This window comes from Nicotiana attenuata, unplaced genomic scaffold, assembly GCF_001879085.1.
Source record: "Nicotiana attenuata strain UT unplaced genomic scaffold, NIATTr2, whole genome shotgun sequence".
In the NCBI taxonomy this organism is placed as follows: Eukaryota; Viridiplantae; Streptophyta; class Magnoliopsida; order Solanales; family Solanaceae; genus Nicotiana; species Nicotiana attenuata.
Window position 1 is genome coordinate 122,444 of NW_017671646.1, and position 26,978 is coordinate 149,421.

Below are 26,978 nucleotides of genomic sequence, written 5' to 3' on the forward strand. Positions count from 1 at the left end.
TAAACTGATGTTGTCCATCTATTATAAAGTAAAATAAGATCATGAAAAATTCACAATGTTATTTGTAATTACCAAAAAAAGAAAAACAATGTTATTTGTACATGTTTGAGGAGAAACATATATATATTCTTCAATTCCAGAAAATTACAAGAAGGGAAAGTAAAACACTTGCAATGTATGAGATATCTGTCAAGACTCTCATCACTAATCCTTTCATTCTTGAGGACAAATATTTACACCAGAATCCATTGCCATATGTGCAGGAAATCCGCTGAAAATATAAGTTATCAACTCCTTGAAAAATGAATGCAAAGGTATATCGGACCTCTTAAAACACATGAACACCAGGTGGTGTGTTTATGTTGTCGAGCCAAGTAACTAACTGCTGAGAGGAAGGCCTTATTTTAGGAGATTCATGCAAACAAAGGCAAGCAATTTCAAAAACCAATAACATTTCTTGCGCATGCTGCTTGTCGTATATCAAAGGATCAAACACTTCAGTTTCTCTCTTTTGTTTCTTCAATTGTATCACCCAAGAGATTAGATCTCGGCTTGCTCTAGGCTTGCACGGATCCATCGGTCTTTTGCCTGTAAGAAGCTCCAAAAGAACGACACCAAAGCTATACACATCCCCTTTATACGTAGCTACAGAAGCTTGGCCGTATTCAGGAGGTATATACCCTAACGTTCCAATAACATCAGTCGTCACGTGAGTGTCATAGGGCAGAATAAGCCTAGCTAGACCAAAATCAGCCAAGTGTGCTTCAAAATTTTCATCAAGAAGAATGTTACTTGACTTTATATCTCGGTGTAGGATATGAGGATCACACGCTTGGTGCAAGTACGCGAGCCCTCGTGCTGCCCCTTGAGCAACCTGAAGCCTCATATCCCAGTTCAACAAAGCAGGTCCGTCAACTTTCTCATGTAACCAATAATCCAAGCTTCCATTCTCCATGTACGAATAAATTAGAAGCCTGTCGGTTCTGTACTTGCAATATCCTTGAAGATGAACCAGATTTGGGTGCTGAGCTCTAGAAAGCGATTCAACTTCAGCTTGGAATTCTCTTTCCATCTGTCCATAGTCACCTGAAAGCCGCTTGATGGCAACTTTCCTACCATCACGAAGGATAGCCTTGTAGACCAAACCGAAACCCCCACAACCAACAATATTTGATTGATCAAAATTGTCAGTACACGCCAAAAGGTCATCAAGTGACATCTGTTTATTGTTGTCCTTGTTATGGAAAAATATCACCAGACTTGAGCCTAAGTCTTCCCGATCCTTGTTAGAAGCATCTGGCTCCTTTTCTGGATCGACAACTTTACGACTGCTTGCCCGCACAACAATCAAGTACATAAGAGCAAGAAGAAAAGCAGTTCCAAGGCCAATGCCGATACCCATGCCAATGACAGTTCCTTTGCGTCTTTTTCCTCTTGCAGCCGAACCACGTGGAATTTGGTTGGCATTTTGACAGGGAGTAGTACTACGTTCACCGCAGAGTCCTGGGTTGCCCTCAAAGCTTGAATTCGAAAATGTTGCGAACTGGCCTCCAGTAGGAACTTCCCCCGAGAGTTTATTATAAGCGACACTGAACTTTGACAGAAAGCTGCATTTCACTAAAGAGGAGGGTATGTTGCCAATCAGATTGTTGCGAGATAAATCCAAAATCTCTATGCTTGTCATACCAGACAGACCACCTGGTATTGTCCCGGATAAATTGTTGTTTTTCAGATCCAAAACATGTAACCTTTTCAGATTTCCAAATTCTGGCCAAATTGCTCCAGTGAAAAAGTTGTTACCTAGTTCCAGTGTCGGAGGGAAGCTAAAAATCTGATTATACTGCAGCCCTTTAACACTTACATTTCTTTTCAAGAAAAAGGGAAAATCTGGCGATGGTTCATTCAACCAAATAGGGCCAGAGATTAGGCTCTGCAATCCAGTAACTTCTTTTGGAATCTCCCCTGTTAACGAATTGTTTGACAAATCCATATAGAATAGAAACTTAAAATCTCCAATCCAGGGTGGAAGTGTTCCCGTCAAACGGTTCCACGACAAATCCAACAGTTGCATCTTTGAGCTATTTCTCAACCACTGAGGAACCGATCCAGTGAGCCTGCAATTCGCAATAATGAGAGCTTTCAGCTCATTGAACTGCAGGCTAGGATCTGTAGGCAACTCTTCATCGCGAAAGTTCAAAGTAAGAACCAAAGTAGTTAAGTTCTTGCAGTTCTGTAAAATTCTAAGAGCAGCATCAATGTTATGGATACTGTTGTTCGAGACTGAAAGGGACGAAAGGCTATGAAAATTCCTGAAACTTTCTGGAATTTGTCCGAAGAAATTGTTTCTAGCAAGATTGATAGTTTGCAACTTTGGACAGTTAGGAAGATTATCAGGAACTGACCCTATGAAACCATTAGTAGCCAGATCAAGAGAAACAAGACTAATCATGGCCGAACAATTAAGCTCAATGGTACCCCCTAAAGAATTATTCCTCAAACTAAGAGAAGTAATAGTCCCAGAATTTGCCAATGAAGGAGGTATTTTACCAAAAAACCTATTTGAATGAGCTGAGAAATAAGTTAAATTCCTTAAGCTATGAAACACATCTGGTATGTTTCCTGAGAATCCATTAGAACAAATATCCAAATGAACCAAGTTAGAAAGGTTACCAATCTGGCTGCTAAGCTGCCCATCGAACCGATTCTCTTGAAGAGACAATACATTCAATCTTGAAAGCTTAAACAGCTCAAAAGGTAAACTACCAGAAAGAAGGTTAGAGCCAAGGCAAAGATGTTCTAATGAACCACAACTCCCAATTCCTGTTGGAAGACTGCCATTAAAATAATTGAACCCCATTTTAATAACAGAAACTCTAGTTGAGTTTTTACAAATACCCAAAGGAACTGACCCCTCAAAGGAATTATCAGATATATTGAAAGATTTGAGTGAAGGCAAGTTTATGGTATCAGGAAACAAGCCAGATAAATCATTATTGCTCAAGTCTAACACCTCCAAATTAGGCAAATGCAATAGTTTAAAGGGGACAGAACCTTTAAGGAAATTGTGAGTGAGATTAAGGGTTCTGAGCTGATCTAAATTCCCTAAAGATTCAGAAAGTTTCCCATTTAGCCTTCTTTTTCCAAGTTCCAACTTCACCACCTTTCCAATATTACAAGTAATACCCACCCAATTACAGCAATTTGTTGAATTTTTAATATCCCAAAAATCAACAACAGTTTCCAAACTGTTCACAAAATCCTCCAAAGCTTTGAAATCATTTGGATTACATGTAAAGTTTGGATTTTGGGACTGAACTTGTAAGGAAAATCCTAAAAAGAAAAAGATTATACCAAGTTGCAACATATTGAAACTAGACAGTTTTTGCTTCAAGATGTCTCATTTCTCAGCAACAAGAATCAAGAATCAAGATCAAACAACATAAAACTGCTAAATATTGATAAACAAAGAAGAAGGGTACTTCACAAAAATGATGAATGAGAAGAAAAGGCAAACCTTTGAGGCAGAAGGAAGAAGAAAAAAAAGGAAAGTGTAGGTAGAGGAAATGATGTTAATAGAAAGAAGAAGAAAGAGAGAATTTTTTTTTGTTTTGTTTGTTTTTGCTTTACATTCAGAGTTCAAACTCTCTTTACTGGTCCAAATAGGGCTGCTGCTGCTGCTATTGTTCCATTCTATGCCCGTAGAGAGAGAGAGAGAGAGAGAGAGAGAGAGAGAGAGAGAGAGAGCTGTTTGCAATTGCTAGTATTACTGTAATATATTACGAACTACTACTGTCTCCGCCGCTGGTAGTGAGGAGTGAGGACTGTGGTGGAGTTCCAATTAATATTTAAACTAATATATGTGCCCATTTCTTGTCACTTTATTTTAAATTAAAAAAAAAAAGAAGAAAAATTAAGTGGTGAAATTAATGGACTAGCCCTTTTTTGTTTTTAAATAATAAATTTGATGAACCGTCTGTCAAGGGGAAATTGTGGACTCATTTCCAATTTTTTGTTACTATTATAAGTTTCCTTTTGTACCAACTCTATTTTACTATGAATAATGTGGGAACACATGTAACTTTCTTCTAATTTGGTATTTCTTCTTCTTCTTTCTTAGGAGGGATCAAGAATGGTTTTCCAAGTATTATACGTGACCCTAACTTCCCATTACCAGTTCAAATCTATTCTCAAATTATATTCAAGCAATGAGACTGAGAACTTTCTTAATTCTTTTTTCATAATAATAACATATCAAGAAAAGAAAAAAAACACAAAGCTTAAGAAATGCTTGATATATGGAATGCAAATTGAGAAGAAGAAAAAGAATATGCGAATATCCCAATTTCTCTTAAAAGTATCACTCTAATTGAATGTTCACCTTTTCCTAGTCTTCTTATGATAATGTCACAAAAGTTATATGAGGGCAATAATTACTATTCATAGCAATCGCACTCGGGGAGGGTATAGTTTGCGCAAATCCGAAATCAGAATTTTTTGGATTTTTTGGATTACGGATTGGATTTTGGATTTAATTTTTAAAATTTTTGGATTTCGGATTGGATATTGAATTTGGTACTTCGAATTTTTGGATATTCGAAAATCCGAAATTTTTATACTTTATATTTAGTCCATTATTCATGTGCCAATAGTAATAAGTTCAATACCCATTAAATATTATTTCATACATTCAATATTAATTACTCTCTCCGTTTCAATTTAGATGATGTAGTTTGACTTGGCACATAGTTTAAGAGGAAAAAGAAAAGACTTTTGAAACATGTGGTCCTAAAAGTTTAAGGGGCAAAAGTTTGTGGGGCGGCCATGATAATTTTGTGGCTATAAAAGCTTATCATTAGGGGTAAAGTGGGTAAAATAAAATTTTAAAGTTAAATTGTTTTCAAATATAAAAATGTGTCATTTTTTTTTTGGAACGGACTAATAAAGAAAGTGTGTCATTTAATTATATTGAAACAAAGGGAGTACTAAGTTACTGTCAGAATAGTTTCTATTTGGACATGATTTTACTATTGTTAAGCCATATTAATGTCTTTGTTATACTTTTGTTGATAATAGTTTCATTACTTGAATACTTTATTTTGGATGATTGCGGCAAGAATGAGGAACTTTTTAGGCAATATAATATCCGAAATCAAAAATTCATAATATCCAAACCGATTAATCCGAAACCGAACTTAAAAAATCCGATCCAATCCGAACTTCTTTGGATTGAATTTGGATTGTCATTTCTTCAATCCGAAAACCAAAAATTCGAATTGAAATTCGCATATCCCAATTCAAACTGCCCGAAGGCCCAACCCTAAGTAGCAGGACTATTCTTCTTCTACAGTCAAGTGTTCCAAAATATAAAAGGTCAACATAGTGCACAACAATAACGACAACAACAACAACCCAGTATAATCCAATATAGTGCACACTTGGCAACATGATTTACAATTAAATATTTATAACTATTTTAATAAAATTTTTAATACATATATAAAATCTAAACAAAAGTTAATGAGATCACATGAATTCGTAGAATACATGGTAGATCTACCCCTGCTTATACTATATAAAAGTGATAGGCAAAATGGCCAAATTTGTGCCATTACGATCCAAAATTGAGCAATTTTAACTAAAATACGACGATGATTAACTAATTGACGGGCTGCGGGAATAGTTGAAGTCATACCCAACCGAGAAAGGATGTTATCCAAACGTATTTCAAGTAATTGTAGTAAAACTTGACTTATTGACGGGTCGGCTTTTCTGGCAATACGAATGTATTTAAGTAATTGTCGTTCTGTAAGACCATAATGAAAGCGCAATTTTTATTTTTCTTCTAGACGAATACGATATTGAGATATTTTTCCCGAAACGCGATTGGTTTCTAAGATCACTTCTGGTCCTAGGCTTTTTATTAGTTAGTTCTGGTTAAGCTCCCAGACGGCATATTTGAAACGAGATAACGCTACATAAAGACTCCTTATTCTTATTTCTTATTTAGTATTTCGAATTAATTTTTATTTCTATTTATTTTACTTTTTATTGAATTTTATTGGCACTTTTGGTCTAATATTGCTCTTGCAATTAGGAAAAAAAATCTCATTTTTACCCTTGTCTCCTAATGGAGCTCCAATCCGCAGTCAAAAGCTAAAGCTTAAATATATGACTCTTTTTTTCCCCGACTATATGCATGTATAGAGTCAATCCATTTTACGTAGGAGCTCTATTAAGGACATAAAAAAATACTTGTTAATTTGCAATATGAATAGACCTGTAGTACAACGAACATAAATTGAGTAATTTCGGAGTACATGAGCTAAACTTTTTTCAAAACGTTTGAAAAAAATTATCCAACACTATGTAATTCTCCAAATCGTGCTAATCTCATTCTTTTGGAATCATAGATCATATATTTTTAACCTTTTTTGGTTGCCACACAAAACTTAAACAAAAATACTACGTCTTAATTATTATGATGCACTTCTTTTTTAGTTTATCCTAAATATAATTTAATTTTAAACTTCTTATATTATCCTTAATAACATAATTTACAACAACACAAATATTTATATCTTGCTTTTAACCATAAGGAGTCATTTGGCTGGGAAGCAGGTTATCACAGGATAATAATGACGAGACTATAACATGAAAATTATTAATAAATATATAAACTTTTATGGGTAGATATTTGGTTCATGGACTAATAAAATGAGAATACATGTTGTAATAATATAAAATATATAGCTGGTTTATATTAAATAAGTTGAGATAAATTTTTATTTTTAATTTTAACCTTGAATTTTTAAATGACTTTTGAAGAAAAGCCTTGGAGAAGAGCATATTTATTATTTTAGTATTTGTAATCCCGAGATTAATATAGTCACTCAACGTGGGAATAGAATAATACTATAATTGTAATATATTAAATAATTATGCTTTTTATCTAGGTATTGTTATCTCCTGTCCTATCAATCAATTGAACCCAGTCAAACGTTGTGCCCAAATCAAAAATCTCAAAAGTCTTTCTTATTGGCGTATTGCTATGATGAAAAGGAAATCTAGGGAGTAAGGGGTAAAGTAGACAATAGAAAAACAAGAAGTCAAAAAGGTTGGGTAGAAACACGTTCACTGAGTCCAACTATACGCTGGGCCGCCTTCCAGCCTACTATTTCCACGTTTGGAGTTGGTGCGGTAGTTATTTTACAGATTGTGAAATTAACTTATTTTCAACCCCTCTTTATCCTCATCATATATTTAGGATCTTTAACTAATTTTAAATTTTAACATTTTTTAGTTTCATTTTAATTCTCTGAAAATTATTTTCTTAAAACTAATTATATTTATAAGGGATTTTACACAATAGCCGGCCGAATTCACTATTTACTTTTCCTAGCCGGTATACATGAATTATACATTGATTATACACATATTATACATTCACTAATTATATTTAGTTTAAGCGATTGGGTGGACGGCTAATTCTTCTATTGAGATAAATTTAATCATGTATTTGGTTTAGATTTGGTCTGATTTTGAGTTAATGTTTTGAATGAACTGGATTTGATTTGACTTTTCGGAAAATAAATTGTACGTGTTTGGATTTATATTTGAAAGAATTGACTTGGAAAAAAGGTGTGTGTAAATTTGGTTGCTTTCCAAGATTTATGTGTTATATATTTTTCTTCAAAATTTTCAAAAACAATGTCAACAAACCCTCTAAAACATTCTAGATGCTATATTAGAATATTAGAAAAAATAGCAAAGATTGATTAAACGATGGGAAGAAGAAATAAAGATTTAAAAAATAGGCACCCTCCACCCACTCCCCCTAGGCCAGAAAAAAGAAGAGTAGTTCTTTTTTTTATTTATAAGAATATAAAATTCAAACAGTGTGGATTTTAGGTTGGAAATCAGACTTTTAGCTGATTTCTGGTTCAGAAGACCAACTACCCTTTTTTTGGTAGGGGTCGCGCGAATTAGGTTACGTAATTAGGGTTTAGGTTCAAATTTCAACAAAAACAAAAAGATATTAGGTGATTTTTTTTTATCTGTACTTATGCTAATGTAAGGTAATAAATTATTCATGGAATTAGTTGATATACGCATAAATTGTCTGGGGTAGGTGAATTCATGGTCTGTCCGCAAAATTAAATATTTTATGTACATATTTTCTGAAATTGGTATACTATTAACTGTTGACACTCATGCTTAAAGAAGGTTGAATTATGCACTTGATTGAATGTTGAGTTATCTACTAAGAGGAGTATAAATCAGTTCCCACTTAATATATTTTTTCGTCTTTTTCTTAATAATGTACCCATGATTATAAAAAAGATGTCTGTGCTGAAATTAATGGAGTACCAGAGTAAATTGAAAAGAAAGAGATAAAACTGCTTTAAAAAAGAAGAAGCTATATATGGAATACAAATGCATGCAAACAACTACCGCAGACTTTAAATACAATAACAATAACAACATATCCAGTATTATCCCATACCGTGGGATTTGAGAAGGATAGTGTGTACGCAGACCTTACCCCTAGCTGAACAAATAGAGATGTTGTTTCCAATACCATAGATTTTATATGGTGGGGAAAAAAAGGGTAGACTTTAAATGTTAAGAATAAAAGGCAAATGGAAACACATTATTAATTAATAGTGATGCTTAATAACAAGCTAGAATCTAGAAAACTAGACATAAGATGTCAAAAGAGATTGAAAATAAAGAATAACTAGTATTTGTTTGAAAATCTTGAACTGGATTGTGATTTGTAGCATACATATATACTCCTACAAATTGATTATTACCTCTTTATTTTAATTTTTAATTTTTTTAAAGTTTTTGTCCTTGAATAGTTGCTGGCAGTAACCAAATTTCACCAAAACTAACTAGAGTCAAACTTCTTTCATGACTTATAGATGAACTATGTCTTTGTGCGTTGTAAAGAGTTGACTTCCCTTGGATTCACATGGGACAATTTCACATATATTTTTTAATTCCTAACATTACACAAATTTCAATTTATAGGAATAAAGAAATACAGCAATTCTTTCTTACTTTTTGAAGCCCAAAATTAGACAAAGTGCCGATTTGCCCTTTGTAATGTTGCCAATGGAACAGCTCACGTAAAATATCATCCAAAGGAAAAGAAAAATTCGCAAGTACTTAATAATCTATTTTTACTCGGGTAAATTTCACACAACCTGGAGATAATGAGGATGTGAACAAGTTGCAACAACAGGACACTGGATCACACAGCAAAGTAACAACACCAGAAGGAATAGTAAGGAATGCTTCTAAAGGTAAAGAGCAGGTGTGATCACGCTCAACTATGCCTTATAAAAAGGACAAAACGGTCGCTGCAAATATATTCCGGTTAACAAGTCCGGAGTCGAATCCCACAGGGAATTAACCTACCGATCACAGCTATTGGACTCACAGAAATTCATGTATTCAATCTTCAGAGATGTTTGAGTAACAAAATGGGTGTTTATTAACTAAATATTACGTAATAAAAATGCAGTAAATTAAGACTAGCTATAGACTGATTGTAAGCAAGAATGAGAATGGTCTAGGGTTATGATTTCCCCTCTTGTCGGAATCCTTTCCGCTATGTTTGCTATAAATTTGCCTAAATCTTCTCTATCGATCCTGAGCACTCTGATTGTCGTAACTCTCTCCCGAGTAATTACAACAATATACTAGACATATTCTCCCGAATTACGCTAGCTGGCCTTAGTTACAACTCACTTAGATCGCACCCAAGGTTTCGTTATCCCTAATCCCACCTTTAAACCCTTCATATTGATCCCTCATATACGTTAGGAGTGGTGTTGTTCAACAACTACCTAAATATACACTCTCCCCCGAGTAATGCATACTAAATAGGCACAGCCGATTGAAGGCCCTTCAATCAACAACAATCACAATATAGTTGAACAAACAGAGAAATTATTAAGGCAAATCTATATTAACATATCAGAAATTCATCCTCCAAGAGGTTCTATCAAAATCCTAGATTAAATGTTTAGCTACTCATGGTAAAATAAGATAAAGCCATAAAATAATTCATAATTCACAAAATAATGATAAAAGGAAGAAGAATGAAAAACTCTAATGGTGTCTTGATCTTCTCACACTTGTTCTTGCCTCCAATTGAGTCTAAAAACAAGCTTTCTTTAACTTGAGCGAGTTTGTTGAGTTTATATAGGGTTAGGATAAGTTTCTCACGTTTTACACTTTGGTCCCTGGACTTTCTTGGCATTCTCCAGATCGACCGCGGTCGCGGGCCAACCGCAGTCGTTTTAGACAATTCTGTTTTTGCACCTTTTTCCATCGCGTTCCAGCCGCGGCCCTACCGCGGTCGCGATGGGCTGTTGCCCATTTTTTCTTTGCCTTTTCTTGCTCGTTTTCATCCGGGCTCTTCTCGATTGGCCTTGTATCTACATATTTGACCCCAAAACACTCTATATCCTTCTCCTAACTCGGAGTAGCTCCTGCAAAGCATAAAAACCTCAATTAGAGCATTTTGTTTGTTGTCATTTAGAACTTAAAACATCAATAAAGTATGGTTAACTTAGAGCATAAATAGCATCTACATCGCATAATATAGGCTACTATCAACACCCCACACTTAAACCGTTGCTAGTCCTCTAGCAACAAACCACAATCTATAGGCCTAATCATCACTGGGTCACTTCCCTACTCCTTATACCAAGAATAATTCACATAGGTAGACTACCTTAGCGTAACATCCTAACCTTAAGAGTGGACTCTCTCCCTAGCCACGTAATGTCCCTAACCGGCTTTCATACTCTCAGTCAGAGGTCCAGATTTACCTTCCCTTCATGAATCACGTGCCTACTCACCACAAAAGAGACTTGTGTCATGGTCATTGTAATTCACACACAGAGGAATTCAAATACGTAAGATTTCACTCACCCTCAGAAATAAATTCTTATGCCACAAACAATGCACCATAGGCTTGCCCGTAGTGTAATACTCGACTAATCGAGCTCATTTGGTCTAGAATCCAGTAGGACTTTATTTGGTTGTAATGTTGCCTGCGGGACAGGTTGGATACATATGGGTATAGCGACTACACCTCCCTAAGCACTTCAATACATTTGTCACTTTTAAACCCATACCTTTGTCAAACCTTCATTCCACCTTCACATCATTGAGTTAAACCCCCTACTTCTTTAAGCTCACTTTCTCTTTTAAAATCCACCACCATTTTGAGACTTATTCTTTTAAAAATTATTCATCTCAGTCTTTTTTTTTTGAGATTCTGGTGGCTTCTAATATTGCTTATCACACAGTGCACCTTTTTTTTCCATGTCTTCTTAGTTCCACTCAAAAGCCCAACCAACCACCCCTCACTTTAAATTTTCCATATTCATTACAATTCAAGTGCTTCTAAGAGGTGATAGGGTTCAAAAAGATAGACAATTCACAACTTGGGTAAGGCTTGTAATGTGGTTTCCAAAGAAACAGGATTACAGGCTCAAAGGGGTTAACTAGGATATATACAATCAGGTGGGTGAAAACATATATAGATAGGTTCAACAAGGAAACGCCTATATCACTTTCCAGACCAATTAAGACTACCATTTCGCTTTGTACACACACAGGGCAAGTTATAGGCATTTGAGTGTTAGCATAGAACACACAAAGCCTCACTCACACATGGCACATGACTCAATTCAGTTAGGACCATCAGACACTCTGCTCAAGGTTCTTAAGCCAACTCAAGAACACACAATTTAAGCCTTTATTGCTAGAGTCAACTAATGAGCCTAGGTGTCACACTAAAGCAATCTCTATTCAAGGTACCATGGAATTAAGGGATCCTATTCCTATTCTTTCCTCGCACAAAAATTCCTATACTAAAAAAAAAAGGAAAAAAAAACTAACTACACCCGGTTCAAATGAAAATCCTTGGAAAAGAACTGTGGTTTAAAGAAAAACCAAGGGGGAGTTGATACACTACCTAACAGAAGAAAATATTTTTTTTTGTTCGACTTAAGTCCCTCAAGAGACCCGTCAAGAGGTGTCCATCTTCGGGCCAAGTCGAAGGTAATTAATAGCAACCAAAAATACCAAACAAATCTATACAATTGTAAAACAACAACAACCATCCCCCACCCCACACTTAAAGATTTGGCATGTCCCCATGTCAAAGAAATTAAAGCAGAGTAAGGTAAGGGGACTTCCCTGGTGCTCAGTCCTGATCGGATACGGTGCCAGGATCGAGGTGACACGCTAGTCCTAGTGCTCGGAGCCAGCCCATGATCTTTTTCTCTGACCTAGCACTTTGAGTAGCCAAAGTGTCAACTCTAGCACTCAGGTCATTGACCAAAGTGCGTAGGCCAGCCATATCCTGCTCCAAGCTGTTATCCGGGTACTCCGGCGGGCCTGTGATGGGCCCGCCTCATCAGCAATCTGCACCGGTGGGGTGGAAGCATGCATAGCTCCCTCATCATCGTCATCATCGGCATCATCATTATCCTCATCATCCGCCACAGCCTGCTCTTTCCCAACTGTGATTTTGCTAGCCCTGAATGGGGCTTTTAATAGCAACTTCCCATCTACTATGGGATTTTCGGGAACTCGTGTAGCACGACACAATTTGGTGACCAGGGAAGGGAAATAGAACCCTTTGCTCGTCTTTGTAGAGCGAATGAAAATTTTATCCTGAATGATCCGGGCCACGTCAAAATCGTGGTGGTTTACGAAACACCAAATCGCCGCTGCTCTTAGCGCATTAACATCTGTAGTGGTGCTAGATGGCAGCAAACGGCTGTTGATGATCGTTAGCCAACACTTAGCTTCCCAAGTGAGAGATTGAGAGTTCAGGGTCATTCTCGGCTTTATCCATATTGGATCCCGTCCAGCCACACAGATTGTTTGAACAATTAGGTTCCACATGACAGGTGGGCTCTGATAATCTTGGTAATAATCCGTCTCTCCAGTAAAGACCGGCAACCTGTACACTCGGCGGATGGTCTCAAGAGATGCATTCACTGGGGTATTTCATACCGTGACAACCCTATCAACGTGGTCCGGGCAATTAGCATAGAATTCCCTTACCATCATTACATTGCCCTCTTCCGGCAATTAAAGAAGATGTCCAACTGACGTCTCTTCAATTCTTCGTAGATACTTGGGCATTCAACTCGCAAGGCATGCCTGTCAATGTGTACTTCAGGCACCGATTTCTTGGATGTCTTTGCATTAAACCTATCTTGAGCAGCTTTGGAGACAAATTGGGTGCTGTCAAACTGGCTCGAACTAGCCTGAGCTCGAGCTCTGGATGAACCTCCTGGCCCACTAGCGGAGGAACCTGTGGAACATCTTTTCCTTGATTGATGCATTGTACCTGACAAAACAAGGGCTACTATTAGTGAGGGTCTGAGTTGTGTGATGCCTGGGTGGTTACTCAGACTTCACCACCACCATGGTCACACTAGCCATTACAGTCCAATTGGGCAATTTCACAAGCACCTAGTGTGCATGGAACTATGATTTAACACACTTATCCCATGGAAGTACAAACTCTCCCCCCAAATCAACCACAATCACTACACAAACTCCACCCCACCGTAATCAACTTCACACAACAACACCATGCTTTTCTCTACTATATTCTACACATTACCCACTAAAAAGAAGAAAAGGAAACCAAATTTTTTTACTACAGATACTACAACAAATCTAACATTAAAATTACAAAAGAGAAGGGGAGAAGAAGAGAGAACGAAATCATGACATACCTGAGACTTGTAGAGTTAGAGTGTAATGGAGGTTGGGGAGGAGGGGAGTCAGAACTGGGTGTCTGTGTGAGAGAGAAAGGGGTTTGTGAGAGATAGGAAGAAGAAGAAGAAGAAGAAGAAGAAGAAGTGTGGGGGTTAGAGAGTTAGAGTAAGAAGGGGAGTGGGNGAAGTGGGGGGGGGGGGTAGGGAGTAGGTTTAGTTTTAATGGGTTTAGAAGAGAAAAAGAAAAAAAAGAAAATAAAAAAATAAAAAAATTAATTACAACTTACCTGGTCAGGGCAGAATGGTCGTGATTCACCGCGCCCAGTCCGCGTCCCGACCGCGGTCGCGGTGAAAAAGAAAAAGAGAACAGTGGACTCGTAACCCACCGCGCCCGGTCCGCGTCCCGACCGCGGTTGCGGTGGCCGAAAACGGAATGTACCTTATCTGGCGCGCCCGGGCCGCGGTCCCACCGCGGTCGCGGTCACGGGCTTCCGATTTTTTTTTTGTTTTCCTCATTTTTTTACCTTTTCGGAGTTGGTTCTTGACCCCGACTTCTCCCAATATGCACCAATCTTGCCCTACACTAATAAAAGGGTTGGTATCATACACATCAAGTACAATATCAAAACAAAAAAGAGAAACAAAAGAAAACATGGGTTGCCTCCCACGCAGCGCCTGATTTAACGTCGCGGCACGACGCAGATAAGCGCATTTAAGGTACGCTCAACTTTGGAGGCTCGATCAAATGGGTCACTGACACTTTCTTTGCTTCCTCCATGCCCACATAATGTTTCAGTCTATGCCCATTGACTCTAAATGTGCGAGAGTCATTACTCGCAGCAATCTCTACTGCTCCTGTGGGGTGAACTTCAACCGCACAAAAAGGGTCTGACCATCATGATTTCAATTTTCCAGGAAACAACCTCAGACACGAGTTGTATAGCAATACCGTATCTCCAGGTTTAAAATTCCGCTCAAGAATATTCCTGCAATGTATCATCTTCATTCTCTCCTTGTATAATCTTGTGCTCTCAAAAGCGTGATATCTGAACTTATCCAGCTCATGCAATTCTGTTACTTTGCTTGTTCTGGCTGCTTCACTATCGAGATTTAACTGTCTCAATGCCCACCAAGGTCTATGTTCCAACTCTACAGGTAAATGACACGCCTTCCTAAACACCAATTTGTATGGCGATATGCCAATTGGAGTTTTGAAAGCGGTTCGATATGCCCACAGTGCATCGTCTAACTTCCTTGCCCAATCTGTTCTAGTTGCATTCATAGTTTTTGTCAGCGCATTCTTTATTTCTCTATTTGAGACTTCCACTTGCCCGCTTGTTTGTGGATGATATGGGGTGTCCACCTTGTGGCATACATCATACTTCTCCAACAACTTAGTAAAGGCTCAATTGCAAAAGTAAGTGCCTCCGTCACTAATTATTGCCCTTGGGGTGCCAAATCGGGTGAAAATGTTCTTCCTCAGAAAACCAATTACCCCCTTTGCATCATTTGTAGGAGTGCTGCAGCTTCCACCCATTTGGACACGTAGTCCACAGCGACGAGTATGTACTTGTTGCCATATGAGCTGATGAACGACCCCATGAAGTCGATCCCCGATACATCAAACACTTCTACTTCCTGAATTGGGTTCATGGGCATCTCATGTCTACGGGAAATGTTCCCCGTTCCTTGGCATTCATCACAGCCCTTTATCCATAGATGTGCATCTTTGAATAGTGTTGGCCAATAGAACCCTGACTCCAAGACTTTCGTAGCTGTCCTCACTCCCCCGAAGTGCCCACCACATGGTGATGCATGACAAGCCTGCAAAATAGAAGACTGGTCTATCTCGGGGATACATCTCCAGATCATGTTATCAACACAAATCTTGAACAGATAAGGCTCATCCCAATAATACATACGACAATCACGAAAGAACTTTTTCTTTTGAACAGAAGAAAGGTCATAAGAAACAATACCGCTCGCCAGGTAGTTTGCAATGTCTGCATACCATGGCGCTTCCTCGAGACTCATTGTTAGTAGTTGCTCATCTGGAAAGGTTTCCAGAATCTCTTCTACCTCAATCTTCTTTTCAGCTCCTTCCAGCCTGGATAAATGGTCAACTACTTGGTTCTCCGTTCCCTTTCGGTCATGGATCTCCAAATCAAATTCTTGCAGCAGTAGCACTCGTCGAATCAGGCGTGGTCTTGACTCTTTCTTTTAAATTAAGCACCTGAGAGCAGCATGGTCAGTATAAACAATTACCTTTGAGCCTATCAGGTAAGACCTGAACTTGTCAATTGCGAATACCACTGTCAGCATCTCCTTTTCGGTCACAGTGTAATTTAGTTGGGCTCCACTCAACGTCCTACTTGCGTAGTATATTGGATGCATGATTTTATCTTTTCATTGCCCAAGCACTGCTCCCACAGCGTAGTCACTAGTATCACACATCAGCTCAAATGGTTGCTCCCAGTTGGGGGAAACTGTGATAGGTGCTGTCACCAGTCTCTTCTTTAATTCCTCAAAAGCTACCCTGCAGTCATCACAAAACACAAAAGGGTGATCTTTTTCAAGCAACTTACACAAGGGGTTAGCAATTTTGGAAAAGTCTTTTATAAATCTCCTATAGAAACCGGCGTGCCCAAGAAAACTTTGGATTGCTTTGACTGAGGTGGGTGGTGGAAGCTTTTCTATCACATCAACTTTTGCTCGATCCACCTCAATACCATTACTTGACACTAGGTGCCCCAAGACTATACCTTCCTGTACCATGAAATGGCACTTTTTCCAATTTAGTAGCAGAGTAGTCTCTATACACCCTTTCAAAACTCGCCACAAGTTCACAAAGCAATCATCGAATTAATTCCCCACCACTGAGAAGTCATCCATGAAAACCTCCATTATCTCCTCTACCATATCTGTGAAGATGGCCATCATGCACCTCTGGAATGTGGCGGGTGCATTGCATAGGCCAAATGACATTCACCGAAAAACATAGATTCCATAAGGGCAGGTGAACGACGTTTTCTCTCTATCCTCTGGCGCAATGGAAATCTGATTATACCCCGAGTACCCATCCAGGAAGCAAAAGTGAGACTTCCCTGCCAATCTATCTAGCATCTGATCAATGAATGGCAGTGGGAAGTGGTCTCTCGTGGTGGCCAAGTTCAACTTCCTATAGTCCATACAGATTCGCCATCCTGTGACTGTTCGTGTAGAGATCAGCTCATTCTTCTTATTTTTCACTACCGTCATCCCTCCCTTTTTCGATACACACTGCATTGGGCTAACCCAGTTGCTGTCAGAGATGGGGAATATGATTCCCACATCTAACCATTTAATAACTTCCTTTTTCACCACTTCTTTCATGTTGGGGTTCAGCCTTCTTTGATGTTCTCTGGAAGGTTTGTGCCCATCTTCCAGCAGAATCTTATGCATACAGAAGGCCGGGTTGATCCCCTTAATGTCTGCAATGGTCCACCCAATTGCAGTCTTGCACTCAGTCAATACCTGCAAAAGTTGTTCTGCCAGCACATCTAACAAACTAGCTGAGATAATAACAGGTAAAGTTGATTCAGGTCCTAAGAATGCATACCTGAGATGGGATTGCAGTGGCTTCAGTTCCAACTTTGGTGGCTCTTCTATTGATGGCTTAGCTGGAGGAGTTTTTATTTCCTCTAAGTGCAAAGGCTCAAATTTAAGCTCCCTTTTCCAAAAACCTTGGCCTTCCAGAGCAAGTACTCACTCTGCCAAGTCTTCACCATTAGCTTCATCTAAGTTCATGAGACAAGCTGCTAGAGGGTCTTTAATGTTCAAAGCTTCATCTTCCTCCTCCAAGACTACATCCACCACATCTATTAGAGAGCAATTAGCAAATACAGTTGGTCTCCGCATAGATTTCTGCATGTTGAATGTTATCTCTTCATCGTTTAATCTCATCTTGAGCTCTCCAGTTTCACAATCAATTAAGGCTCTCCCAGTGGCCAAGAATGGCCTTCCCAAAATTATGGGAATTTCCTCGTCAACCCGACAGTCAAGGATGACAAAATCTGCTGGGAACACAAACTTCCCAACCTGTACCAATACATCATCTAGAATCCCAGAAGGCCTCTTCACTGTTCGATCAGCCAGCTGTAGTAACATAGACGTGGGTCTAGCTCTTCCAATGCCTAGCCTTTTGTAGATAGGTAGGGGCATAAGGTTTATGCTTGCTCCCAGATCACACAGTGCCTTAGCAAATGCAAAGTTGCCTATTGTGCAAGGGGTTGTGAAACTCCCAGCGTGAGACAGCTTCTNTCTTCTAGTTTTCACTACCGTCATCCCTCCTTTTTCGATACACACTGCATTGGGCTAACCCAGTTGCTGTCAGAGATGGGGAATATGATTCCCACATCTAACCATTTAATAACTTCCTTTTTCACCACTTCTTTCATGTTGGGGTTCAGCCTTCTTTGATGTTCTCTGGAAGGTTTGTGCCCATCTTCCAGCAGAATCTTATGCATACAGAAGACCGGGCTGATCCCCTTAATGTTTGCAATTGTCCACCCAATTGCAGTCTTGCACTCAGTTAGTACCTGCAAAAGCTGTTCTGCCTGCCTATCTAACAAACTGGATGAGATAATAACATGTAGAGTTGAGTTAGGTCCTAAGAATGCATACCTGAGATGAGATGGCAATGGCTTCAATTCCAGCTTTGGTGGCTCTTCTATTGACGGCTTAGCTGGAGGAGTTTTTCTTTCCTCCAAGTGCAAAGGCTCAAACTCCAGCTCCCTTTTCCAAAAACCTTGGCCTTCAAGAGCAAGTACCCACTCTGCCAAGTCTTCACCATTAGCTTCGTCTAAATTCACGAGACAAGTTGCTAGAGGGTCTTTAAGGTTCAATGCTGCATCGTCCTCCTCCAACACTACATCCACCGCATCTATTAGAGAGCAATTGGCAAATTCACTGGGTCTGCACATAGATTTCTGCACGTTGAATGTTATCTCTTCATCGTTTAATCTCATTTTAAGATCTCCCGTTTCACAATCAATTAGAGCTCTCCTAGTGGCCAAGAATGGTCTTCCCAAAATTATGGGAATTTTCTCGTCAACCCGACAGTCAAGGATGACAAAATCTACTGAAAACACAAACTTCCCAACCTGCACCAATACATAATCTAGATTCTCGGAGGGCCTTTTCACAGTTCGGTCAACCAGCTGTAGTAGCATAGACGCGGGTCTAGATCTTCCAATGCCTAGCCTTTTGTAGGTAGCTAGAGGCATAAGGTTTATGCTTGCTCCCAGATCACACAGTGCCTTAGCAAATGCAAAGTTGCTTATTGTGCAAGGGATTGTGAAACTCCCTGGGTCAGACAGCTTCTCAGCTACGGGTCTCGTTACAACAACACTGCAAGTCTGAGTCAGTGTAACCGTGGCCAAGTCTTGAAAGTCGAACTTGCGGGAAATCAAGTCCTTCATCATCTTTGCATACCCAGGCATTTCCTTTAAAGCATCGATCAATGGAATGTTTACCTGAATCTGCTTCAACATCTCCAAGAATTTCTTGTACTGCTCATCTTTTTTATACTTAGCCAATCCCTGTGGGAATGGTCTTGGAGGTCGCTTCTTCCCTGTAATTTGGTTTTTCTCTTGTTCGCACACTGCTTCTACTATCGATTCCGGTGCAACTTTAATCTCTTTCTCAACCACATTCCTTGTTGGTGTTTTCTTGCGCATTCTGTACCGTCACCTCAGTTAAACCTGCTGAACTATCTATCTCAATGGGTACTGGCACCGGTGTCTTAGTTGGCCTGCTTTCGCGAGCAATTTCTTGCTGTAGATCTAAGTCCCTACCATTTCGGAGACTCACTGCCATCAGCTGCTCGGGCCCTACTCTTTTGGATTGATTTGGGTGTCTGCAGGTAACATCCCATGAGGATGATTATTTAGGGCCATGGAAATCTGTCCTAACTGGATCTCAATATTTTTAATCGCTGACTCATGTGAGTCTACTCTGTCAGCTAGCTTTCCAGTGGACCCAATCACTTGTTGCATCATACCCTCGAGTTTAGCAAACCCATCTTCATGTCTCACAATCGGTTGTTGTGGAGGTTGTTGATAAGCCTGCTACTGATTTTGCTGGTTGTACCCTATTGCCTTTGGTAAGGCACCATTTTCCCCTGTGGTCGCATAGCCCCATGATTATTGTTGTTATTGTACTGCTGCTGAGCTAGTCTGTATTGTTGATTTTGCTGACCCCAATTCTGACCACCTGGTCTCGCTCCCCCGTAGTTGCCCATATAATTCATGTTCTCCTGATATTGTTGATTCTCACCTTCAGCACTCCATGAGCAGACATATGGCTGATTAATGCATGATGTGCATAGACCCCCATTAGTTGCATCAACTATGTGTACCTGCTGCTTCTGGCCTGACTCTTCCGAGGCGTGGGCACGGGAGGCTTTTTGGGCGATTTTACCCGATTCCGAGGCGTGGGCACGGGAGGCTTTTTGGGCGATTTTCCTAATTTTGCGTATTAACTTCGAATTAATTAGTTGAATTAGTTACTTGAAGTCATATTTACATTATGCAATTACTTTGAATAGATTTGGGCCATTTGGAGTCGGATACTTGTGGCAGGAACGTGGTATTGACTTGATTGAGCTGGTTTGAAGTAAGTGGCTTGCCTAACCTTGTGGGGGGGAGGGGGGAACTCCCCTTAGGATTTGGTATTGTTGATATATGAAATACCTTGTACATGAGGTGACGAGTGCGTACATGTGCTAATTGTTGAAAATCCAGTTTTCATTAAGTAACTATTGCTGTGTATTTTCTTCCCTGTTTACACTACTTGAAATTTAAGCCTACTGTTAGCTTAGAAAAGTATGTCTAACTGATTCAATTGCTTTACTCGCTGAAACTGCCTTATTTGAATTCTGTGCAGCATGCTAGGCTAGAAATACCTATTTTACCTTGGTATAAATTTGATTGAATTGAATATTTTTCGTGTTGCTGCTGTGTGTTTATTTTGGGACTACGGGCGATATCCCGGGAGATCCCCCTTGCTTGTTTTATTTGGGACTACGGATGTGGTATTCCGGGAGATCCCTCTGCACTTTTATATTGGAACTACGGGACTGCACTTGATAGATTCCCCCACTACTGAGTATTTACATTTGGGACTAATGATGTGGTATTCTGGGAGATCCCCTGCGTATTATGAGTTGGACTACGGGACAACACCCGGGAAATCCACTTGACATTTGTATTTGGGACTACAGGACGGTATCCTGGGAGATCTCCGGTTGTCATCTCTGTGTTGAGCTGTATTCCTTCTGTGATTATTTTTCTCTATTGTAGTTGTTGCTACTCTTATTACCCTGTGTTTCTTTAATACTGTTTATTTTCCTTATATACTATTGTATATGACCGGTCGGGTCCTGACCTTCCTCATCACTATTCGACCGAAGTTAGGCTTGGCACTTATTGGGTACTGCTCTGGTGTACTCATGCCCTTTCCTGCACATGTTTTTCGTGTGCAGATCCAGGTACTTCGCCTCAGCCCTACTACCTTTGAGACGAGGCGATTCTCCAGAGACTTCGAGGTATATCTGCCGCAACCGCAAACCGAGGAGTCCCTTTCCATTCTCTCTTGTAGTGATAGCCTTTTCATCTTTTCTTTTGATTTAGACATTCTAGAGTTAGAGCATTTTGTCATATTCATAGCTTGTGATTCATGGGATTCCGGGTTATGGGAGTTGTTCGGTTTTTGAGACCTTGTACTGTTTATGCCAAGTGGCATCTTAAATACTTTTGTATTTGTTATCTTCGGTTTTATATTAGTTTTTCCGCACTTGTTTCTCTTTACGCAATTGTTAGGCTTACCTAGTCGTGGGGACTAGGTGCCATTACGACATGTTCATGGAGGGCAAACTTGGGTCATGACAAGTTGGTATAAGAGCTCTAGGTTCATAGGAGTAATGAATCACAAGCCGATTTATTAGAGTCTCGTGGATCGGTACGGAGACGTCTGTACTTATCTACGAGAGGCTATGTAACTGTTAAGAAAATTTCACTTCATTTGAATTCCTTATCGTGCGAGATTTTTGGTATCAAAATTCTAAACTTCTGTCTTCTATTCTCTCACAGATGGTGAGGACACGTGTTACTGGAGGTGATCAGACACCCGCGCCCCATGCGAGAGCCGTCAGAGGTCGGGGCCGGGGTAGGCGCCTGACATGCCTACTGCTTTTACTACTCCATCTCTCCAGGAGACTCTTGCGCAGTTTATGAGTATGTACACCACTCTAGCTCAGGCGGGGTTGCTTCCCCTTGCTACAACCACATCCCAGGCCGGGGGAGGAGCACAGACTCCCGCCGCTTGCACTCCTGAGCAGCGAGTGCATGTTGAGCATGTCCCAGAGATTATACCGGAACAGCCTGTAGCCCCAGCTCAGCCCGAGGAGAGGGCAGTAGTTTCAGAGGAGGAGCAGAAGAGGCTAGAAATGTTCAAGAAGTTTCAACCCTCTATATTCAGTGGACTAGCATCAGATGATGCTCTGGGATTTCTAGAGGAGTGCTACCGTATCCTCCGTACCATGGGTATATCAGGATCGAGCGGGGTTTCCTTCACTACCTTCCAGCTTCGAGGAGCCCCCTATTAGTGATGGCGTGCTTATGAGTTAGAAAGTCCGGATGAGGCAGCTTCCCTGACTTGGACTCAGTTTTCAGATATGTTCACGAGAGAGTATGTCCCCCAGAGCCTCAGGGACGCATGGCACGTAGAGTTTGAGCATTTTCCCCAGGGTACTACGACTGTCTCGGAGTATGCTGTCTGTTTTACTGACTTGGCTAGACATGCACCAGCTTTGGTTTCTACTGTTCATGAGACGGTTCGCCGGTTTATTGAGGGGTTCATTCCCAGCATCAGGTCTAGTATGGCTCGGGAGTTGGAGATGGATATTTCTTTTCAGCAGGTGGTGAGCATTTCTAGGATAGTAGAGGGTATGCATGCTCGGGACAAAGAAGAGAGGGATGCCAAGAGGTCTCGAGAGTCGGGCCATTATTCTGGTGCCCGTGCCCTAGCTTCAGCTCGTCATGGTAGGGGTTATATGAGTCGCCCCGTTCATTCAGCTCTTCCAGCAGTGGTATTCCAGCTCCTCCTAGACCTCAGGAGCCTTACTATGCACCTCCAATATCTAGTGAGCCTCTTGCACGAGGTGCTTCCAGTGGTCAGTCCAGCACACCTGGCCCGAGCCAGTCACAGCCACCACGTCCTCCCAGAGCTTGTTTTGAGTGTGGTGACACACGCCATGTGGTGAGGGTTGCCCTAGACTTGGTAGGGTTGCACCTCCATAGACTTCTCAGCCACTGCGCACCCCGCAGAGTTCTCAGGCTATGATCACAGCACTAGTTGCTACCCCACCAGCTCAGCCAGCTAGAGGTGGAGGTCGGGGAGATAGAGGTCGCCCTAGAGGGGGAGGCCAGGCCAGATACTATGCCCTTCCTACCCGTACTGAGGATGTCGCCTCCAATTCTGTCATCACAGGTATTATCCTGGTCTATCATAGAGATGCATCACTTTTATTCGATCCAGGCTCCATTTATTCTTATGTGTCCTCTTATTTTTGCCCCGCATTTGGGCGTATCTTGGTATTCTTTGAGTTCTCCTGTTTATGTTTCTACTCCTGTTCGAGATTCTCTTGTTGTGGACCGCATTTATCGGTCATGTTTGATTGCTCTTAGTGGTTTTGAGACCAGAGCCGATTTGTTGTTACTCAGCATGGTAGACTTTGATGTTATTCTGGGCATGGACTGGTTGTCGCCCCATTATGCTATTATTGATTTTCACGTGAAAACCGTGACGCTGGCTATGCCAGGTGTACCGCGAGTAGAATGGACTAGTACCTTAGATCATACTTCCAATAGAGTTATTTCATTCCTTAAGGCTCAGTGTATGGTTGAGAAGGGGTGTGACGCGTATCTAGCCTATGTGAGAGATGACAGTATTGATACCCCTACAGTTGATTCAGTCCTAGTAGTACGAGATTTCTCTGATGTGTTTCCAGCTGATCTTCCGGGCATGCCGCCAGATAGAGATATTGATTTTGGCATTGATCTGTTGCCGGGCACTCAGCCCATTTCTATTCCTCCATACCGTATGGCTCCTCCTGAGTTGAAGGAGTTGAAGGAGCAGTTATAGGAATTACTTGATAAAGGTTTCATTCGGCCCAGTGTATCACCTTGGGGTGCTCCTGTCTTGTTTGTGAAGAAGAAGGATGGTTCTATGCGTATGGGTATTGATTATTGCCAGTCGAACAAGGTTACAGTGAAGAACCGTTATCCTTTGCCTCGTATTGATGACCTGTTTGACCAGTTACAGGGTGCTCGTGTGTTTTCTAAGATTGACTTGCATTCAGGCTATCATCAGTTGAAGATTCGGGAGCCAGATATCCCAAAGACTGCCTTCAGGACTCGGTATGGTCATTACGAGTTCCTTGTTATGTCATTTGGGCTGACCAATGCCCCAGCAGCCTTCATGCATTTGATGCACAGTGTAGTCCGGCCATATCTTGACTCATTCGTCATTGTCTTTATTGATGACATTCTGGTATATTCCCGGAGTCGAGAAGATCATGAGCAACACCCGAGGACAGTGCTTCAGACTTTGAGAGAAAAGAAGTTATATGCTAAGTTCTCGAAATGTGAGTTTTGGTTGGATTCCGTGGCATTCTTGGGTCACGTGGTATCTAGTGAGGGGATAAAGGTGGATCCGAAGAAGGTGGAAGCAGTGTAGAGTTTGCCCAAACCATCCTAGATACAGAGATCTGCAGTTTTCTTGGCTTGGCGGGTTATTACCGTCGATTTGTTCAGGGATTTTCATCCATTGCAGCACCTATGACCAGGCTGACCCAGAAGGGTGCTCCGTTCCAGTGGACGGAAGAGTGTGAGGAAAGCTTTCAGAAGCTCAAGACAGCTTTGACCACAGCTCCAATTTTGATATTGCCTACCGGTTCGGGGTCTTATACTGTCTATTGTGATGCCTCGAGGATTGGCTTTGGAGCGGTATTGATGCAGGACGGTAGGGTGATTGCCTACGCGTCCAGACAGTTGAAAGTGCATGAGAAGAATTATCCTGCCTATGACCTCTAGTTAGCTGCTATTGTTCATGCCTTGAAGATCTGGCGTCATTATTTGTACGGCGTGCCTTGTGAGATTTATACTGATCATCGGAGTTTGCAGCATTTGTTCAAGCAGAAGGACCTTAATTTGCACCAGAGGAGGTGGTTAGAGCTGCTGAAGGACTATGATATCACTATTTTGTATCACCCGGGCAAGGCCAATGTAGTGGCTGATGCCTTGAGTCGTCGGGCGGAGAGTTTGGGGAGTTTGGCTTATTTACCTGCAGCGGAGAGGCCCATGGCGATGGATGTCCAGGCCTTAGCCAGCCAGTTTGTGAGATTGGATCTTTCAGAGCCTAGTCGGGCCCTTGCTTGTGTGGTTTCTCGATCTTCCTTGTTTGATCGTATCCGGGAGTGTCAGTTTGGTGACCCTCATTTGCGTGCCCTCAGGGACAAGGTCCTACAGGGTGATGCCAGAGATATGAACATTGGTGATGACGGGGTATTGAGGATGCAGGGTCGGGTTTGTTTACCCAATGTTGATAGGCTTCGGGACTTGATTCTAGAGGAGGCCCATAGTTTGTGGTATTCCATCCATCCGGGTGCCGCAAAGATGTAATCAGGATTTGAGACAACACTATTGGTGGAGGCAGATGAAGAAGGATATAGTTGGGTTCGTAGCTCGGTGCCTCAACTGTCTGCAGGTAAAGTATGAGCACCAGAGGCCGGGTGGATTGCTTCAGCAGATAGAGATTTCGGAGTGGAAGTGGGAGCGGATCACCATGGACTTCGTAGTTGGGCTCCCACGGACCTTGAGGAAGTTTGATGCCATTTGGGTGATTGTGGATCAGCTTACCAAGTCCGCGCATTTCATTCCTATGTGTACCACCTATTCTTCGGAGCGGTTAGCGGAGATTTATATCCGGGAGATTGTCCGTCTGCACGGTATTCCAGTTTCCATTATTTTAGATAGAGGTACTCAGTTCACATCATGGTTCTGGAGGGCCGTACAACATGAGTTGGGCACTCGGGTAGAGTTGAGCACAGCATTTCACCCTAGACGGTCGGACAGTTCGAGCGCACTATTCAGATTCTTGAGGATATGCTCCGTGCGCGTGTGATGGAGTTTGGAGGTTCTTGGGATCAATTCTTGCCACTGGCTGAGTTTGCTTACAACAACAGCTATCGGTCCACCATTCAGATGGCTGAGTTTTCCCACCATCAGGAGTCGTGATGGCGCCTACTGTTGGAGCTAGGCAAGCCAAACATTTAAATATTTTCGGATAACAACACAACAATAATAAAATAACGAGTCTTTAAATAAATGCGGAAGTCTTTTAAAACATAAATAACTGAAAACCCAAAAATGCGGAAGTCTAATATTTCACTACCCAAGACTGGAGTCGCTATCTCACGAACCACTAAAGAGTGCTACAAACAAGTCAGAATAGAAAACACATAATGTCTGTCTCGGTGCAATGAAAACAAACAGAAAATATGGAAAGGGACTCCAGCCTGCGAACGCCAGCTAGGCTACCTCGTAAGTCCCTGGACTGAAGTCAGCTCCCGATCAATATACTACTGCTATGGTCCAAAAGCTACTCCGGTACCATGATCTGTGCAAAAGAGCACAGAAGTGTAGCATCAGCACAACCGACCCCATGTGCTGGTAAGTGCCTGGCCTAACCCCGGCGAAGTAGTGACGAGGCTAGACAGGACTACCAAATCAACCTGTGCAGTTCAATGTATATATATGCAATACAAGGAAAGAGTACAGAAATTAAACAATTAAGAGGGAGGGAAGCATACTATGGGGGAGTACAGTCCGGATATAAAGTCAACAATTTAAATAAGAAACAAGGCAATAACAATAATTAATGAGAGCAGAAAAATCAATAGTTGCACGGCATCAACCTTCGTGCTTTTACTCTCATTCTCGCCAAAAGCAATCAAATAAAGTGCACGGCATCACCCTTCGTGCTTTCCCTTACATAACTCTCATATCATGGCATGGAATGATCCTTCGTGCAATTGTAATCAAATCAGAGCACGGAACGCCCCTTCGTGCATAAATAATCAAAACATGGCACAGAATGACCCTTCGTGCAAATATA

The 26,978-nt window shown here is 40.9% G+C and overlaps 2 protein-coding genes across 2 annotated transcripts; both read right to left on the reverse strand.

Moving 5' to 3' along the window:
* On the reverse strand, positions 1-3,817 carry LOC109209464 (phytosulfokine receptor 1). The gene has a single exon (XM_019372737.1). It carries the CDS (start codon positions 3,362-3,364, stop codon positions 329-331), a length of 3,036 nt encoding a protein of 1,011 aa, XP_019228282.1. The 5' UTR covers positions 3,365-3,817; the 3' UTR covers positions 1-328.
* A 10,841-nt stretch (positions 3,818-14,658) lies between these two features.
* LOC109209467 lies at positions 14,659-16,157 on the reverse strand. Its single transcript, XM_019372739.1, has 2 exons — positions 15,997-16,157; positions 14,659-15,031 (listed from the first exon to the last, which is right to left on the reverse strand). Exons 1-2 carry the CDS (start codon positions 16,155-16,157, stop codon positions 14,659-14,661), a joined length of 534 nt encoding a protein of 177 aa, XP_019228284.1.
* Positions 16,158-26,978: the final 10,821 nt, after the last annotated feature.

Coding starts and splice junctions, on each gene's coding strand:
- LOC109209464 (XM_019372737.1), bottom strand. CDS start 3,364: ATGTTGCAACTTGGTATAATCTTTTTCTTTTTAGGATTTTCCTTACAA.
- LOC109209467 (XM_019372739.1), bottom strand. CDS start 16,157: ATGCATCCAATATACTACGCAAGTAGGACGTTGAGTGGAGCCCAACTA. Junction 15,032..15,996: donor ACTGACCATGCTGCTCTCAG/GTGCTTAATTTA, acceptor GAATGCAACTAG/AACAGATTGGGCAAGGAAGT.